This window comes from Kogia breviceps, chromosome 1, assembly GCF_026419965.1.
Source record: "Kogia breviceps isolate mKogBre1 chromosome 1, mKogBre1 haplotype 1, whole genome shotgun sequence".
In the NCBI taxonomy this organism is placed as follows: Eukaryota; Metazoa; Chordata; class Mammalia; order Artiodactyla; family Physeteridae; genus Kogia; species Kogia breviceps.
Window position 1 is genome coordinate 201,453,374 of NC_081310.1, and position 18,573 is coordinate 201,471,946.

Genomic DNA, 18,573 nt, shown 5'->3' on the forward strand with positions numbered 1-18,573 from the left:
CTCACCTTGAAAACCGGGCCTCCAGCTAAACCATCCTTTAGTGCCTGAAAATAATTAAATTTAAAAGCTCCCTTTGCACAAAAACAGATCAGCTAAAACCCGTGAATAATTTATGCTTGTTCTGTTCACTTCCAAGAACATCAACGTGGAGCTCAGGGAAGTTTCCGTCCTAAAGGAGCCCGTGACCTTCAGGTGCACGGGACCCCAGTGCTTCTTAAGGCCCCAAAGTGGAGAAGGTGGTTTGCACTCACCAGCAGGCGCTCCCAGGGAGGCCGGGAGGTGCCCGCCGCCCTGCGCTCCCTCCCCTGGGCCGGCCCGAAGTGGGACCCCGCCGCCGCCTGCCTTCCTGGCAGCTGAGCGACCCCCCCAGGCTCCCCCATCACCTCACAGACGGCCCAGAGCCCCCAGCCTTGCCCCGTCTCGTTCTGTTCTGCCGGGAGTCGCCGCACATAGGAAAACACGCTGGGGGCGGGGGAGTGCTGAAATGACGGAGCATCCGGGGAGGGCTGGACACAGACGGGGCCACCGGGCGGACCCCGCGGGAGGACGAGGGTCCGGGGCAGCAGGGAAGCATCTCACGGCAGCCGTGCTGCCCCAGACCCGCGTCCTCGTGGGGATGCAGTGACTCACAGACCCCCCGCTGCCTTCCGATTCAAGAGTTCCTCCTCCACACACGTCTTTTTCCTTCTTAATGAAGCTGTGTGCTATAAAAATCAGCCGATGAAAGACTCGGAAAATATCAGAAGACGGAAAAGAGAAGGAAAACAACAGTCCACCTTCGTGATGACATCGCAGACGCACGTCTGTTCTCCACCCCGAAGCCAACGCCTTGGACCGCCCCTGCTCTGCTCCAGTGACGTGGTGACCATGGGGTTAAACTGGAGAAGGGTGAGCCCGACGTGCACGCTTGTGGTCTGTCATGACACGCTGGCCAGGACGACCCGACACCACACAGGCAAACCCAATTCTAAAATGGGCAAAGGACTTGCACAGACACGTCCCCGAAGCGGATACAGTAGACTGATGGCCGACGAACCCAAGGGAAGATGCTCAACGTCACTGATCGCCAGGGAAACGCAAGTCAAAACCACAGTGAGACACCACCTCACACCCAATAGGGTGGCTCCTATCAAACAAAACCAGAAAATAGCAAGTGTTGGTGGGGATGTGAAGAAGCTGGAACGCTGTACACGCTGGTGGGAATGTAAAATGGTGCAGCTCCTACGGAAAATGGTCCGGTGGTTCCTCAAAAACTTAAAAAATAGAATTACCATACAATCCAGCAATTCCACGTGTGCATATATGCCCCAAAGAATTGAAAACAGGGACTCGAAAGGGTATCTGTACACCCATTTTCAGGGCAGCATTATTCACAGCACTCGAAAGATGGACGCAAAGCCAGTGTCCATCAGTGGATGATGGCCAAGTGAAACGTGGTCCATCCATAGGATGGAATATCGTTCAACCTTAAAAAGGAGGAAATTCCGACCCCTGCCGCAATGTGGATGAGCCCTGAGGACATGATGCTGAAACAAGCCAGACACGAAAGGACATGTACCGTATGATCCCACTTTTAGAGGACCCAGAGGACTCCGACTCCCAGGGTGGCTGCCGGAAGGGCGGGGGCCGGGGGCTGGGAGGGGGGGTCAAGAGCGTTTCATGGGGGCAGAGTGTCAGTTTGGGAAGATGAGAAAGTTCTGGAGACGGACGGTGGTGACGGTTACACAACAGTGTGAATGCGCTACTGAACTGTGCACTTAGAAATGGCTAAAATGGTAAGTTTTACATTAAGTGTACTTTGCTACCATTTTTAAACAACAACAAAAACAGCAGTGGGCTGGATTCGGTGTGTGGCCCATAGTTCTACGACCCTTTTATTAAAGTGTATCCATGTGATGGTACGTTGGGCGGTCTTCAAAAGCGGTATCTACAAGGTGTATTCAATAATCTGCTTAGATCATAACACCAAGAAAAACGAGGTTCTGTAACTCATACAGAAAGTTAAATTAATATCGTGGAAAAATATCTGGGCGGGTTCCATCTCGGACATTGAAGCTGCGTGAGGTCCAGAGAGCAAACCACACGCTGGGCACAGGAACCGGGGCTGGAAGCTTCATTCCTACACGTGCAAGGGCCTCCGTGGAGAAGCGCTGGGTGTTTCTTCAAGACCATGCGAGCTCAGGACTCTCTGCCCAGTGACCAGGGCCTCCTGTCCGGGAAGGGGTGGCCGCAGGGGAGGGCGTCACAGCCAAGCCGTGTCCTCCGGGTGGTGTGATGGGCCCTGTGGGGACACTGGGCTTGGGGCCCTGGTCAGCGGGGTCCCTCTGTGGTTGCTCACGAACCATCCACTATAAATCCTCAGGCAGTCTTCTGGTTCCCAACTAGGAGACGACACCAAGGACAGCTAGCTGGCCATGAAGACTGCAGACCTGCCAGGCTGTGAGCCTATAGGGACCCCAGGATTCAACCTCTGCGGGGACTGTTCAGGGCCAAATTGTGTTCCCCCAAATCCAAATGCTAAGTCCTGGCCCCCAGCACCTCAGAATGTGTCCTTATTTGGAAATAGGGTCATTGCAGATGTCTGAAGTTAGAATGAGGTCACAGGGTGGCCTCTGACTCAAAATGACTGGTGGTTTTATAAAAAGGGCAAATTCCGACACAGGCGCAGGGGGAACTCACCGTGTGGGCGTGGCGATGTCTCCAAGCCCAGGAGGGGCCGGATGGACCCTCCCTCAGCCTCAGAGGGAGCCAGCCTGCCCACACCGGGCTCTAGACTGAGAGAGAATAAACTTGGGTGGCTTAAGTCGCCCTGCCCCAGCAGCGGAGGGGACAGGGGGAGGGGCTGCAGGACAGGAGGCAAGCCCGGAGCCTGGAGCCTCCACGGCTGACCTCAGCCCCTGGGCATCCTCACACGCATGTCCTCATTCCAACACTGCACAAGACGCAACCCCTCTGAGCGCGTGTCCTGGTGACCTCTCTGCTCTCCAAGGCCCCTCCCTCCCATGCCTGCTCCTTGTAGACCTACCGCCTGGACCCTCCAAACCCTCCCGGTGCCTTTGGGTTGGACACCTGCCATGAGCAGAATGTCCATGTCCCCCGAATCCATCTGGGGGGGGGCCCGACCCCCAGTGCAGTGGTATTTGGAGGCGGGGCCTCTGGGAGGTGATTAGGGTGAGATGAGGTCATGAGGGTGGGGCCCATGATGGGATCAGCGCCTTTATAAGCCTTTATAACTCGAGGAAGATTCACCAGAGTTAGCCCTCTCGGCCCACCCGTGAGGACACAGCAGGAGCCCGGGAAGCAGGGCCTCGCGGGAACTGACCCAGGTCTCCAACGCCCAGCCTCCAGAAACATGAGGAATTCCTGTTGCTTGAGTCGCCCAGCCTGGGGTATGTTTGTTACAGCAGCTGAGCTGACGGAGACAGGCCCCAACTCCCTAGATTCGCCCTCAGCCTCCCCGGCCCCTCTCCCCACAGGGCTGAAACAGGGTCTCACATAATGAACTCGGCGATGTGGGTCCTCTTCCCACGACCCACCCCTCGCCCCCTCCCACACACACCCGCGAGTCCCAGGGTCCTCACGCAGTTTACACGTAGAAGCCACATCTCAGGAAGGTCGGGACCAAGTGGCTAAATTCCACCCCCGGCCAGGCTGCGGCTCGAAGGCCCCTGCGAGAGGACAGTCCCCGGGGGTCAGTCAGATGAGGGACGGCGGCACAGAGGCACAGACACCCACCCAGCCCCTCACCCACACGAGGATGCCAACGCGTGGTGTGCTCTCCAACTGTCCAGCTGGAGAGTCAACTCTTCGACATGCAGAAAGTTCAGGAAGGGAATAAAAACCAAAAAGGTAAGGTGGGGGGTGGCACCCAGGGACCACCGTCACCGTGTCCCATCTCCCAAGCCGAGAGGGAGACGCCAGCGCTCAGGCGACAGCGCACCCAAACACACCGTGACAGGCGCCAGCAGCTCACGAGATTTTTATTTACTTACGCCTAAAGATTCTTTTTTTTTTTTTTTGGTGTGGACCATTTTTAAAGTCTATATTGAATTTGTTACCATATTGCTCCTGTTGGATGTGTTGCTTCTCTGGCCCCAAGGCACGTGGGACCCCATCTCCCCGACCAGGGATCCAACCCGCACCCCTGCGTTGCAAGGCGAAGCCCTAACCACCGGACCGCCAGGGAAGTCGCCGGTTCACGAGACTTTAAATGATAAAAACGTATTTACGTTCTTTGACGGCGTGATTGCTACTCTGGGATCCTGCACCAAGGAAGCCGTGAGTGGACCAGAGGGGCCGGCGCGGCGCGGCGGCCGAGGGGAAGCCGCCGCCCCCGGGGCCACTGCATGCGCAGCCCGAACCCCAGCGCCCGCCCGCGGCCAAGTCCCGCACCGTGAGCTGAAGACAGGGAGGAAAGTTAACTAACCTGACGCCTCCGTATCTCCTCAATGTTAGTAAGCACGCGAGGCTAGGGCAGAATTTAAAATGGTACGCTCGCCAGGGAGCGACATAGGGGCAGCTCAGATTTTTCCCCTTCCATTTCAGTGCGTGTCTCAAGTTTTCTGTACTCAACATGTGCTGCTTTTCAACCAGAAACGCTGTTTTGAATACCAAGTGGCCAGTCCTGTCTTTCCGGTGCTGCCTTGCCGTCCCCTCCCGGAACACCGAGCGGCACACGTGACCCGGCCCGGGGCTGGCTCAAGGCTCCGGCGGCCCGACCCACGGAGCGGGGCCGACGGGGCTCCCGGGCAGCGGGCAGCGCTGCGCAGCACTTCGCGGACCGGCCCCAGGGTCTGGGGGCCTCTGGTGTAAGGAGGGGACATCTTCGTGGGAGCCCGTTCAGTGAATGCCCAGGGAGGACACACCTGAGGTGGACGCAGGCGGACCCCCCCCTCACAGAGGCCACACCCTGGTGGTTGGGTGGGGGGCAGCACAAAAGTCTGGGTGCTGGGGGAGAGGACAAACGGGGGGGGGGTGAGTCTTCGTGGCGGGGGAGGGCAGGCGTGCAATGGGATGGGGAGGGAGATGGGGCTGGGAGGGCAGAGGCCTGCAGCCCTGCTGACGTGAGCTGCCTGTGCAGGAGGAGGTGGGACTCCCGCAGCGGGGGCCCCCTCAGCCCGGCTAGACGGGGTGGGGTGGTGACGGGGTTATGGCCCAGTGGGACCCCGTTTACAGGCCCCTTCCACCTGCAGGGGGCGGGGTCATCGAGGGATTCGCAGCGGGGCGGGGGCGGGGGCGGGGGAACTAAGGCAGAGCCCTCACTGCCGGGGGGCGCCGGGGGGCGCCGCAGAGAAAGCGGCTATTCAGCACTGGCTCCGCCCCCTCAGAACAAAGGACGCCTTCAAGCCACGTGTCCAGGCGGCCAGCACGTGCCAGCCACCAAGCAGCCCGCCCCTCACCGCTGTCCCCGCAGCCCCACCTCGAGGCCAGACCGCCCGCTGCTGCAGCCGCCCAGACGCTGCCCTCACTGCCTCCACACCGGTGCCAGCTCCTCGGCGGCTGGACGGGACCGGTGCCCACCCCGTTAGGTCCGACGTTCTTCCGTGGCGGGTCACTTCCAGCAGCCACGCCCTCCCCACACACAGGAGCAGAAAGATGGTACCCCCGACCCCCCAAAATGCCAGCTTCACAGGAAAAACCACCTCTGCGTTACTCTGCCCACAGTAAATCTGTTTGATGACATAATACACATATTGCTCGGATATCTTTTCATAGTCCTCTGGTAACGACACCAACACTTTCTGGATGATGAGACCAAAACAGAACAAAATGAACAAACAAGAACTATGCAAAATAAGGGAATCATTAAAATCCCTCCGAGCAAAGGTCTCATCAGTGGCATGTAAGCTGCAAGGACCACCCGGCATTTCAGGCCGCTGTCCATAGGTGCTAACGCCACTGCTCTCTTGGTCGTGGGGCCCTTCCCAGCCGTGGACACGGTTAGCCCATGACAAAGCCTTAACCCTATAAGCCCTGATGCTCCAAACCTATCTTTTATTTCCTGTTTCTCACAGAATTCTTCGTTTAAAAGCAGAAGAGAAGATGAGAGAGTTCTCAAGATCCGTTGTAGAACACGAGAATACGGTTAACACTTCTGAACCACACGCTAAAAACGGTTAAGATGCCCCTGTTAGGATGACCAAAATCCAGAACACGGCATCACCAAACACTGGTGAGGGTGTGGAGGCAACAGAGACTCTCGTTCGTTGCTGGTGGGAGTTCAAAACGGACCAGCCACCCTGGAAGCCAGTTTGGTGATTTCTTACAAAATTAAACAGTCTTACCGGACAATTCAGCAATCGTGCTCCTCGGTATTTACCCAAAGGAGCTGAAAACCATGTTCACAAAAAACCTGCACACAGACGTTTATGGCAGCTTTATTCATAACTGTCAAAACTTGAAAGCAACCAAGATGTCCTTCAGCAGGTGATGGATAAATAAACTGTGGTCCTTCCAGGCAACGAAATATTGTTCAACACTAAAAAGAAATGAGCTATCAAGTCATGAAAATACACGGAGGAATCTATTTTTTAAATAATTATTTATTTATTTACTTTGGCCACGCCATGTGGCATGTGGGATCTTAGTCCCCCAACCAGGGATCGAACCCGTGCCCCCTGCATTGGAAGCATGGTGTCTTAACCACTGGACCCCCAGGGAAGCCCCAAGACGTGGAGGAATCTTAAATGCATATTACTCAAGAAGAGAAGCCAATCTGAAAAGGCTACATGTTACATGATTCCAACAGTAAGATATTCTGGAAAAGGCAAAACTATGGAGACAGTAAAAGGATCAGTGGTTGCCAGAGGTCAGGGGGAGGGAGAGGTGAACGGGGGAGCACAGAGGATTTTTAGGGCAGTGAAACTACTCTGTATGATACTGTCATGGTGGGTACACGTCATCATACATTTATGCAGACACACAGAACGCACACCACCACGAGTGACCCCCAGTGTAAATCACGGGCTCCGGGTGATGACGTAGGTTCGTGGGGTGTAACAAGTGTACCCTCTGGTGGGGTGCTGATAACAAGGAGGCTGTGCTTGGGGCGGGGCGGGTATGGCAGCTCTCTGTGTCTTCCTCTCAGTTCTGCTGTGAACCTAGAACTGCTCTAGAACATAAAATCTTAATAAAGAGAATCAGAGGGAGGGTTGAGATGGTAATTTTTTTTTTTTAAAGGGCTTCAAATGCTTGGCTGGCTTGCTTATTTATCTATCTATCTATCTATCTAGATATCTATTTATTTATGGCTGTGTTGGGTCTTCATTTCTGTGCAACGGTTTTCTCTAGTTGTGGCAAGCGGGGGCCACTCTTCATCGCGGTGCGTGGGCCTCTCACTATCGCGGCCTCTCTTGTTGCGGAGCACAGGCTCCAGACGTGCAGGCTCAGTAGTTGTGGCTCACGGGCTTAGCTGCTCCGCGGTATGTGGGATCTTCCCAGACCGGGGCTCGAACCCGTGTCCCCTGCGTTAGCAGGCAGATTCTCAACCACTGCGCCACCAGGGAAGCCCCGAGATGGTAATCTTTATACCGTGTGTTATTTGGCCACAGCTAACTGAAGAAGATGCATCAGGAATGTGGGCGGACGTGGGGTGTCTGAAGCTCAGGAGTCTGACTGGTCCCACAGGCTCTGCAGGACAATGGCCAGCGCCCCCGTCATAGCTTTAAAGCATCATCACGTTTGCGGGTACAAACCTGTAGCAGGACCAGGGGCTGCTGGTAGTTCTGGGTGACACGCTGTGCTTCACGCATTTACAGAAATACTGAGTCAAGTCGTACGCTTCAAGCATCTCTAAAAACTACAACATGAACGAAGATTACACAGAATTCATACAATGTGTGTCTATAGCGAGGACCCGGACAGCAAAATGGTAAACGCGTGATTATCATCTCGCAGAATCTGTAAGATGAGTCATTGTACAAGAAAATTTGAACTGTTCTGAAGTCTTACAGATCTTAAATGAAAGAAACTGAGGTTTTTCCCAAATTTGAAAACAATCCTAAAAATTGACGTGATGTTTCCAATAATAATTTGTGAGGCCAAAAAGAAGATATTCTAAATGGCCAAAATGTAAAATTTTGTCAACTCTATGACAGGAAAGACGGAGGTAATTATCTTTGAGGCTTCTCTATAGGAAATATTGCAAAATTGTCATTTGAGAAGGCAATCAAAATGTTTGCAGCTAGAACATATTGGGAGAAACGTACTATAGAATCATGCCAAGCAGATATTTAATGGTGAGTCTAACTAGTGATTTTTCTAGACTTGGGGATGCTGTCAGTATTTTAGAAGTTATCATTTATTTATATTTCTATTCTCATTCTGAATACATATACACATGTATATATAAAAGCAGACAAAAGTAAGAAAGTACGAGCAGAGAAGAAGAGTACGTGTACTAGATTACTCTTTGTGCAACGGAAAAGGGTAAATAACACACACACACACCTATTTTTACAAAAAGAAACGGGAATAAGCCACAAAAATTAATGAAATTGGGTGCACATGGGTCGAAGGTACATGAACAGGAATCTCTGCACAGTTTTTATTTTCAAGTCGTGTTCATGTGTTACACAACCCTTCTATAAAATAAACAAATAAGCATGAGGAACACACCTTAAAACTGAGTGCAGACAGAAGTAAATAAACCCGACTGACTACCACACCGACACAGCCATGGGGACGATGACAAGGGAACCTAGGTAAACCCCTGGGAGCCGCGCTCGAACTGAACCAGCGACGGGCGAGCAGAGGCCAAGGACCAAGGCTGCCAGGGAACCGGGACAGTGCGTGGGCAGGGAGCCCGCGAGGCGCGGAGGCGGGCGGAGCCACAGCAGCTCCAGTCCGGGTGGGAGCCCGAGGGTCAGAGCGCGAGCTCGGGTCCCACTCCCGGGAGTGAGGGGCGCGGATGGAGCCCAGCCCTGCTTCTAAAGCCCCCCCCCCCCGCCCAGCCCGGGGAGGCCAGGTCCTCAGGGCAACAGCAGCTCCGGGCTGGAACCGGGACCGTTGATCCGGGCTGATCCCAGAGGTGACCGTATGAGAAAGTGGGGACGCCCTCAGACGCTGGGGGGAACGCGCCCCAAGCTGGCGGGAGCCGCTTCCCCAGGCTCTGCCGGCCAAACAGAGCCTCCAGAGCGATGGCAGAAATGAATTTCAATAAACTCACGATTTCGAAAACCCCTCAATGTCGCACCCCATGCAGGTACGACATTGTTTTTCAACAGGGAGGGGAGCAAGGATGGCTCTTCCTTGCAGCATAAAATGCCAAGCGGTATCGGTAGAGGCAGTGGTGATGGAGAGAGAAAACGGCCACGGGGGCTCCACGACAGTAACAACCCTCCCATGGACGCCGACACCACGCGGGGGGCCACGGGCCACAGGCTCCCCCGCGGACCTCCTCCCGTCCCGTGGACCTGAGAGGCGCCCCTGCTGGAAGCAGGACCGCTGGCGGGCGGCACTGGCTCGGAGAGGCAGCTCCTTGGACAAAGGATTTGGAAAAACTGTGATCGACGAGAGCACGGTTTGGCGAGAGGCGAGGGTGTGCGTGGTCCGGGGGTCCGTCCTGAGACCCAAATGCTTTCAGGCGAGACGTGAAACGCTAAGCCGGGAAGGAGGTGCTTAAGACCAGTGTCCACCGTGTGACAACCCTCACAGCGGCTTCACGTTCGGTCCCGTCACCGTGGCGGGTGGGCGCCCCTGCCCGCTGTCTGCGGGGCTGCTCCCCGGAACCGCTTGCTACGTGGCTCCCCCGCTGACCGTCCGAGGGCACAGGTGGCACTCTGAAGGAGGCCGGCCCGGAGCCCGGGGACAGGTGGCACTTTCTGCGCTACGGTCACCAACCGGCTGGGACCCGGTGTCCGTGTCACCCCGCTGACCTTCTCTGAGGGCCGCGTGTCTCCCCCAGCTCTGCCTGCGGGCGGGCCGCTGGGCGGTGGGCGCCGGCCGCGGTGGGAGCGCTGACACCAGCAGGGAGGACCCAGCGCGGACGCGGCCCTTCCCAGCGCCCGGCCGCTGACACCGCAAAAGAGCCACCGGACGCTCAGCCAGCGCACCTCACGCTCTCGGGTCAGTTCGTTACAGTCTCCACGTGAAGCCACCTTCCGCAGTGGCCAAGGTACACACGGCACCGGCGGACCTGCTCCTGGAGAGGTGCCATCTGCCGGGTCCGTCCTGCCGGGCCGCTCGGCAGCCCCCGCCCCCCCACATGGCCACCCGCACGGGGTCCCCCCCCCCGCAAACGGCGCCAGAGCGGGGGGCGCGGCCACCAAGGTTGACTGGAGCCACTTCCAGCTGCTCCGGGTCAGGCCCGTCGGGTCAGCAGCCACAAACACGCCTGGGCTTTCCCGGGGCAGCCCTGCCGCGGCGTCCGTCCCGGGGCCTCACCTGGAGCCGCGATGGCCGGGGCCGGGCCCGTGTCACCATCCCTGCTTTACGCGAGGACAGGACGGGAGAGAACTGACCGTGCTCGCCGGGAAGACCCCGCGTCCGACGGCGGGAGCCGACCGCCGTGCTGCCCTCCTGCCCCCCTGCCCCCACCGTCTCTCCTGGGTGAAGGGACGGAGGGAAGGCCTGTGTGCCCACCTGTGGGGGGTCAGAGATCCCCCCGCCTCACCGCCCACGGGGGCTCCAGCTCCGCCTCACACCTCTGGGCCCCCAGCACCACCCCCTTGGGGAGCGGTCTGGCCCCCACGCCCCCCAGACCCACCCGAGGAGCTCCCAGGGGCCGAAGCTGGAACAACGTGGGCAACAAAAGAAGGAAGTCACATTGGATGAGAATCCCGGGGACAAAACTACCATCTGAGTCCAGACTGATACAGAGAAAGAAAAAAACGGAAGGGACATCCAACAGCCCGAGAGGAAGAGTCCAGATAATCCGCGTGGACGGCCCTCCCCTCCTGATGGGCTGTGCTGACAACCTCCCTCAGAGGAGCGGACGCGAAGGGAGAAGGAGGGAGTCTGCGGGGGGACACCCGGCAGATACACGTCAGCCGGGCGAGCGCGGCCACGCCACCTGGTGACGTGAGAGCAGGTGCCCCGACGTGACGTGATGAGGAGGGCGGGGCCTCCGTGGCTCCTCCCCAAGCCCCTGACCCCAGTCTAAGTGTGAGAAAAACGTCAGACAAACCCCAACAACAGAGGGGCAGTCGACCAACACCTGGCCAGCACTCCTGCACACGGCCAAGGTCACAAAAACAAGGGGCATCTGAGGCCTGTCGCAGCCAGAGGAGCCCGAGGACACGTGACGACTGAATGTCACGTGGGGCCCCGGGTGGGAAGCCCACTGCCGGGAAGCGCCTGCGACGCGCCAGCCCCTGCCCTGCCGCCTCCCGCTGTCCCTTGCCGGGGGCCATCCCGCCCCACGGCGCCGTCGGCCCCGCATCCTCCGTCCCACGCTCACTGCGCCCTCGGACAGGCCGATTCCAGATGCCCGCGCTCGCCCACGTCCACCCGCGAAGGCCTGTCCCGGCGCTGGTTCTCCTGCATAATTTAGCCTTGGGAAAGAATCACCTACATGGTATCCAGGTAAACACAGCAGCAGGAACACAATCATTTTCCTACGTTCCCTCCCAAGACCACAGTCGAAGGAAGGAAAGCACCGAAAAACCCGTCACAGCAAAGAGGAGCGGGGGTGGGGGGTGGGAGGAGGGGCACCACGTGGCACCCTGGGAGATGGGCGGCCGGCCGGGGGTCACAGGAGACGGGGCAGGGCGGAGCCCACAGAGGCCGCAACTCAGAGGCTCCTGGTCTCTGAGGAGGAGACCCCTGGCCTCAACCTGGCGGCAGGCAGAATTAGGGCCCAGCCTGGGGGGATGACGGCAGCCTGGTCACCCAGCTTGAGACCCCCGGCCTCCCGGGAGCAGCCCAGCCAGGACACTGCACCAGTCATCCCCATGGGCAGATGACCATGGGTCATGGGGGCTGGGGGAAACCTCCTAGCAAAACAAGCCAAGAGGGCTTCCCTGGTGGCGCAGTGGTTGAGAGTCCGCCTGCCGATGCAGGGGACACAGGTTCGTGCCCCGGTCTGGGAGGATCCTGCATGCCGCGGAGCGGCTGGGCCCGTGAGCCATGCCCGCTGGGCCTGCGCGTCCGGAGCCTGTGCTCAGCAACGGGAGAGGCCACAGCGGTGAGATGCCCGCGTACTGCAAAAAAAAAAAAAAAAAACAACCAAAAACAAGCCAAGAAAAAGCACGTGGGTGGACACGCAGTGGGAAGGGCAGAAGAACACGCTTAGAAGAAAGACACCAGCTCCTCCTGCACCTGCCCTGCTCTGCTCGGACCTGGCTGCGGGCGCCAGCGCCTCATTCACATACCTGATTCTCGAAGTGGAGGGGACTCTCACCCACAATCACACTCCATTTACGAGGGTCTGAGCAGGGGCCTGACCCTTGGCAGAGAACCTGGACTTGGGCCCAGCCTGCGGGGGACGGACCCCAGCTCCGCCACGCACAGCTGTGCGCTTTGGGAAAATGACCTGACCTCTCCGTGCCTCGGGTGGTGTTCTCTCCAAGGAACACAAACAATAATAGCAGGTACCCACAGGGCAGCATGAGGATTAAAGGATTCATGCCTGTGAAGCCTTAAAGCCAGAGAAGTGCTCGGTGACTCGGGTAATCACTTTACATGATGGGGCCTCTTGCCACAATTAACCTCAAAGAAACACTGTGATCTTCCAGCTCTGAAAGAAGAGCAGGACAGTCTATTCTAGAAAGGAACCTTCAGAGAACAAAACAGAGCTCTTGGAAGTTAAAAAACAAGGACAAGACAACACACTTAGTAGATGGTTTGGACAAGAAAAATTAAAGATATAGAAAATAAAATAGAAGAAGTGGGAAATAGAAAATCAGAGGACCAGTCCAGGAGTTCCAACAAACCATCAGTGGGAAGGGAAGGTAACAGAACCATCAAAGAAACAGCTGAACAGAACCTTCCCATCAGGAATGCCTTGAGTTTCCACGTTGAAAGTTCCAGCACAAGAGACAAAAAGGCCCACATCCAGGCACATCATCGTGAAACCTGAGAATACAGAAGACAAAAGCTCCTAGAAACTTTCAGCAGAAAAACAAAAAACAAAAAACAAAAAACACAACAATCAAAATGGCCTCTGACTTTGTGATCCGACCAGAAACTAGTGGACCACAGTCGGTTCCTTCAAGGTGCCGAGGGGGGTGATTCTAACAGGCTTCCATACCCAGCTAAACTAGCACCCATATTCCGCTCCAGGTCTCAAAAGACTTACCTCCCACCCCCAAACCCGGGGCCCCTCTTTCAGAACATCTCTGGAGGACGTCTTAACCAGAGATGAAGCCAAGAAAGGGAACAGGGGAGCCAAGGATGGAGGCGGCGGGCAGAGGAGAGCGGCAGGAGATCGCAGGATGAAGGCAAAGGGAGGTCCTGGGCATGCTGCTCAGGGCCTGGGGGGCCCCGGGAGGGCTGTCCCTGAGCTGGGAAGATAATGGGCAAATATGAGGCAGGACTTCTAGAAAACTCCAAGGACGAAAATCAAGACAAGTATTAACAGCAAGAAAAACTACAAGTTGTACAAGACAGGAAATCTAATGCTGGTGGCTCGTGACCATGAGACATAAACAGTCAATGACAAAACAACCCTACTGGGGGCAGAGGGAGGGAGGGAGAGCTGAGCTGACGTGTCCAGAGGCAGAGAGTGGAACAAGTAATGCCCCCGATGGAAAAGTGTGACCCGGAAATCTGGAAATACATGCCAAGGGTGGCGGAGGGGTGGCAACACCTGTTCTCTCTCTTTAAACCACATGGACTATTCCACACCTTAAAATAGAAAAATAAAACTCAAAATTAAATCCAAGGTACGAAAACAATATACAACGCAAACTGTACACACGTGCATCTCCCGACCAGGACGGGATGCCCAGCCCCTCCATGTTTGAGACAACCTCGTTCCATCCTCCCAACAAGCCCACATCACAGATAAGGAAACAGGCGCAGGGCAGGGGGCCACAGGGCCACTTGACCAGGGGTGCTGACCCCAGCTCTCCCTCCCAGGCGCTCTTGGCCGCACCCCCACACAGAGATGCTCCCCACTGCCGCAAATCAGCTCTTCTTAAACTCCCCACAGAAGAGAGGCAAAAAAGCAAACTCTGAAAAGACCAGCAAGGGCTTCCCTGGAGGCGTAGCGGTTAAGAATCCGCCTGCCGACGCAGGGCACACGGGTTCGAGCCCTGGTCTGGGAAGATCCCACATGCCGCGGAGCAACTAAGCCCATGCGCCACAACTACTGAGCCTGCGCTCTAGAGCCTGCGAGCCACAGCTACTGAGCCCGCACGCCTAGAGTCCGTGCTCCGCAACTAGAGAAGCCACCGCGATGAGAAGCCCGCGCACCACAACAAAGACCCAACTCAGCCAAAAATAAATAAATAAATAAACTTATTTTTAAAAAAAAAAGACCAGGGACTTCCCTGGTGGCACAGTGGTTAAGAATCTGCCTGCCAATGCACGGGACATGGGTTCAACCCCTGGTCCGGGAAGATCCCACATGCTGCGGAGCAACTAATCCCGTCCACCACAACTACTGAGCCTGAGTTTTAGAGCCCGTGCACCACAACTACTGAAGCCCATGCACCTAGAGGCCGTGTTCTGCAACAAGAGAAGCCACCACAATGAAAAGCCCGCGCACCCCCATGAAGAGTAGCCCCCACTTGCCGCAACTAGAGAGAGCCCACGTACAGCAATGAAGACTCAAGCAGCCAAAAATAAATAAATAAATAAATAAATTTATTAATTAAAACAAAAGGACCAGACACACGCAAACTACCAAATTAAACAATAAAATGCAAATTCAGGGTCCCCTCCACCCCACCCCACCACAGCATCGCATGTACAATCTCCTGCTCACCCAGTAAATGATCATGGACTGAAACGAAGCTGAAACAGCCTCCATGGCTGCCAGACCACGGCTTGGCACCTTTGAAATAACTACCGAGAAAGGCTCGTTCGTTGTCAACTCGGCATCCTTGCCTCTCCTGATCTGGAACCTCTCTTGGAGGGAACGGGGGACCCACCGGCTCACGGTCCGGCTGTCGGGGGGTGTGGAGATCAGAATCCGGCTGGGCCTGGGTGGAGGCCTCAGAGACACGGAGGAAAAGCAGCCAGGCATCAACGAGGTGGCCTGCTCTACATTTTAGGATGATCCTAAAAATAAACGGCCACGTCCAGATACCCGGCGGGGATTTTGTGGTGCCACCTCCTGAACGGATGATGTCAGCCACGATTTCGTGACCAAAACAACTCAAACGCCGGGTAAGTAACTGGTTCTGACGGCTGATTTTGGACAAAGCTTTTCCTGCCCCTCCCACAAAGCAACGAGCTTTGATGGACAGAGAGCCTGCTTGGTCCCCACCCCAGGGCTGGGAGCCGGGGACCCCACTAGAGCGTGAAACGCCCATCCGACCCTTTTGGAGCCGTAGCCCCAAGTGCCACTTGCCCTGCAAGAGTGGAGGGAAAAGACGAGCAAAGGCCCAGCGGCAGCAGGGATCCACCGAGGGGGGGGCCAGACCCGCCAGACCCCAAACACGCCTTTCCCAGAGAGGGAGGCGGGGAAACATGGAAAAGAATCATTCTCTGTCCTTTGATGTAAACAGAGACACGACACCCGGAAAGAGGGCCGGTCCTCCGCGGGGCTGGGCGTCGCTGGGCCCTGGCTCTGGTGGGCATTGCTCAGGGCATCCTCCTCCCCCCACGGCAGCCCCACGACAGCCCCACGACAGCAGGAGACGACTGCTTCCCAGGCCTGCGGATGCTCAGTGGGGTTTGGAGCCTGAGCGGGGCACTCTCCGACCGGAGCTCCGAGGAGGATGGGCCTCCCGAGGGTTGGACTGCCATGGGATCCGCTCCGTCCTGGGGGGTAAATGCAGCCCCCCCTCCCCTGCTCAAATGTTAAAGGGAACAAGACGGGAACACGGGGAGCTTCTGAAGCAGGACGTCTCCGCAGGGACCACAGGCGACCCTGACGGGGCCCCCAGGTCGGTGCCCAGGGAGCAGGGGCGGAGGGTGACATCCGCCCGGAGGGGCTCCCGGCCGCTCCGTGTGACCCAGTGATTAACAGGCAGCCCCGGCAGTAAAGTCTGGAAGGTTATGGAGCTCACACTCCTTACGTAACTGTCAGCAGCTCTGAACTTTGTGAAGGCGGCCCGTCGGGGCTGACGCAGCAGAGACAGGAGAGTGGTGAAGCCACACGGATACAGGTGGGCCCTGCCACTGCCCCACCTGGCAGCACCAACACAGGATGGCTGTGGTTTTGGGGGCGTTCACTCCTCCCACCTGTCCCCCATTCACGGCTTTGACTAAACCCGGCCGAGACCCCGAGACCCGGAAGCCACGTCCTGGGTCTTCAGGCAGCGTGTCTGCCCGGAGGGTCCCACCAGCCCTGCACGGGCAGTGTGTGATCACGGGAAAGGAGAGAGGCCAAGACATCCCGAAGAAACTATGACACAGCTCATTTCTGCTCCTTGGCCGGTACACGTGTGCGCCAACACCCGCTCCATCTCCCTTTCCCATGCACCCCTCCAATGCACCCTACGTTGTGATTCTAGGATCCAAAACAAATGAGTCACCCCCGCGTCCCGGGCTGGCTGCAGGGTGGCCAGTATGTCACCAGTCTTTCTGCTCCTGGGGGGAGGGGCGGCTCTGCCAGAACAGCCTCCCCAGCACCCCAGCACCGTCCACACGGTGGGGAACCCACCACCCAGCAGCCCACCCGCCCTGCTCCCCACCAGCCTGGGTGGGCAGGGGCTGCCTGCTGGTGTTTTGGGTTTTTACAAAAACACCTTTTGCAAAATGGACGTCAGAAAAGCACCCACATCCCCACCTCCCCGCGAGCTACGTGCAGCCCCGGAGCGTCCGAGTCTACCTCCAGTCATGTCAGAACAGGGACCCGGCCGCCGACCTCCCAGGCCCGGGCGGAGAAGCCAGACGCCGACACGACCTGCCTGCCCTCAAGGCAGAGCCAGAGCCAGAGCCAGGACCTCCGGGGCTGCGGGCGCACAGCCGCTCTGCGCGTGGGGCTCAGGGCCGGGAAACAGGTGCCGGCCGCGGGCAGCCCGGGCAGCCGGGGGCCCCGGGCGGCCCCATCGTGGCGCTGCCCACACGCAGGCGGCGGCAGCGCGGAGCGGAGAGCAGGCAACCCACATGCACGCTCACTCCAGACCCTCCGCCGCTGAAGCCCCGGCAGCAAAACTCCCAGGGAGAGAGCAGGGCCCCCGGCCAGACTGCCACATGAAAACGAGGCCACTCCCAGAGCCAACCAGCCGCGCGGCCGGGCCTCGGTCACATACCGTCCGATTTCAGGGGCAGGTTTCCTCCCCACCCACCCCCTCCCCCCGCGTCAGCCGCATCCCTCGCTGGGCACGCTCCCCTGGGGCTTGTTTTTCTAAAACCTGTCACCCCTCGGCGCTGCTCCTCCTGCAAGCTCGGAGCTGCTGCGGCCACATCCCTGCCTGGGGCCGGTGGCACCAGTGCGCCTGTGTTTGGAGCATCTGTGCGGCAGGGAGGCTGCAGGCCGGGCGCCACAGGGCCATCGCGGCTGCCCCGCCGGGAGATGCGCATCACTTACCGGGCTTTCTTCCCCTGCCTCCTCGGCCGGATCCTTTATGCTCTACGGAGCAGTGGGCATGAAAGGAGGCATCCTCCTTCCCTGAACGCGCCGACGCTGCCCCCTGCTCCCGCTGGACCAACAATAGGCAAGGGGCGCTCACGCACCAGGGCAGATATTTAAAGGAAGGCTGGCCGGCCTGTCCCCCGCCTCTCACATCCCTGCCTCCTCATGTCTCCAGGCCCGGGTGGTACCCGGCTCCCCTGGGAAGCTGGAGCCGGCAGCTGAGGCACCAGCTAAAACACGGCCTGGATGTCGAGGAGCTGACGTCACAGGACCACAAGCATCTCTGCATTGAAATGGACCTGAAGGGAGCCCAGGGCAGCGGCTCGCCCTCCCAGAGCTGCTCAAACGCAGCGCCCACGGGGAACAGAGCCCGACGGGGCCTGGGGCCACCACATCAGGCTCACCGGCCAGGATGCGGGGATGCCGCGGCCACCAGAGTGCGGGTGACCTCCGACCCGCATAGCTGAGGCCAAGAATGGGTCCAACGTAAATGCTCACGGGTCCCAAGCCCTGGGCACCGTGGCCCGCGGTGAGGGGAAGGAGAGAAAGCCCGGCTCTGGTCAATGAGGCAGCGAACCCAGGTCAGGAGGTGTGTCTTGGTCCTCTGCTGCTACTCTGGGGGGTGGGGGGGGGCAGCGGGAGGGGCAGAAGTGGGGGAACCGAGCTCCCAAGGAGGCAAGTATCGGGGTGACCAGCCTGGAACCCCACCTGCCCCAGCCTGAGGCTGGAGGTGGGCCCCCCCACGCGGCCTGTGTCGCGCCAGCCGCGGCCAGAGCGGACCCCGGACCTCCGACACCCGCCCCAGGCCCCACCACACCCGGCATCCAGCCCTCGCCGGCTTTTCCCTCCAATTCCAAAATCACGAGGGGACTCGGCCCACCTCCCTGGAGCCCCCAGGGCTTGTGCTGAGCCTGCGCTGCCAGGCTTCACGCTGGAGGCACAGA

The 18,573-nt window shown here is 58.1% G+C and overlaps 1 protein-coding gene across 3 annotated transcripts in view; it reads right to left on the reverse strand.

Annotated features, from left to right (window-relative positions):
* Window positions 1-18,573, reverse strand: part of PRKCZ (protein kinase C zeta) — a 99,618-nt gene that overhangs the window by 59,904 nt on the left and 21,141 nt on the right. The window contains exon 1 of one of the 3 annotated variants that reach the window (XM_067019030.1): window positions 17,585-18,087. The exons of 1 other annotated variant lie outside the window; for it this stretch is intronic. Coding sequence is in view for 1 of the 2 variants with exons in the window: in XM_067019024.1 (XP_066875125.1) it covers window positions 16,883-16,892 (10 nt within the window). In the remaining variant the exon portion in view is untranslated. Of the gene's footprint in view, window positions 1-16,882; window positions 17,354-17,584; window positions 18,088-18,573 lie in introns of those variants that run through there. One more of the 3 variants, XM_067019024.1, reaches the window with a different exon arrangement.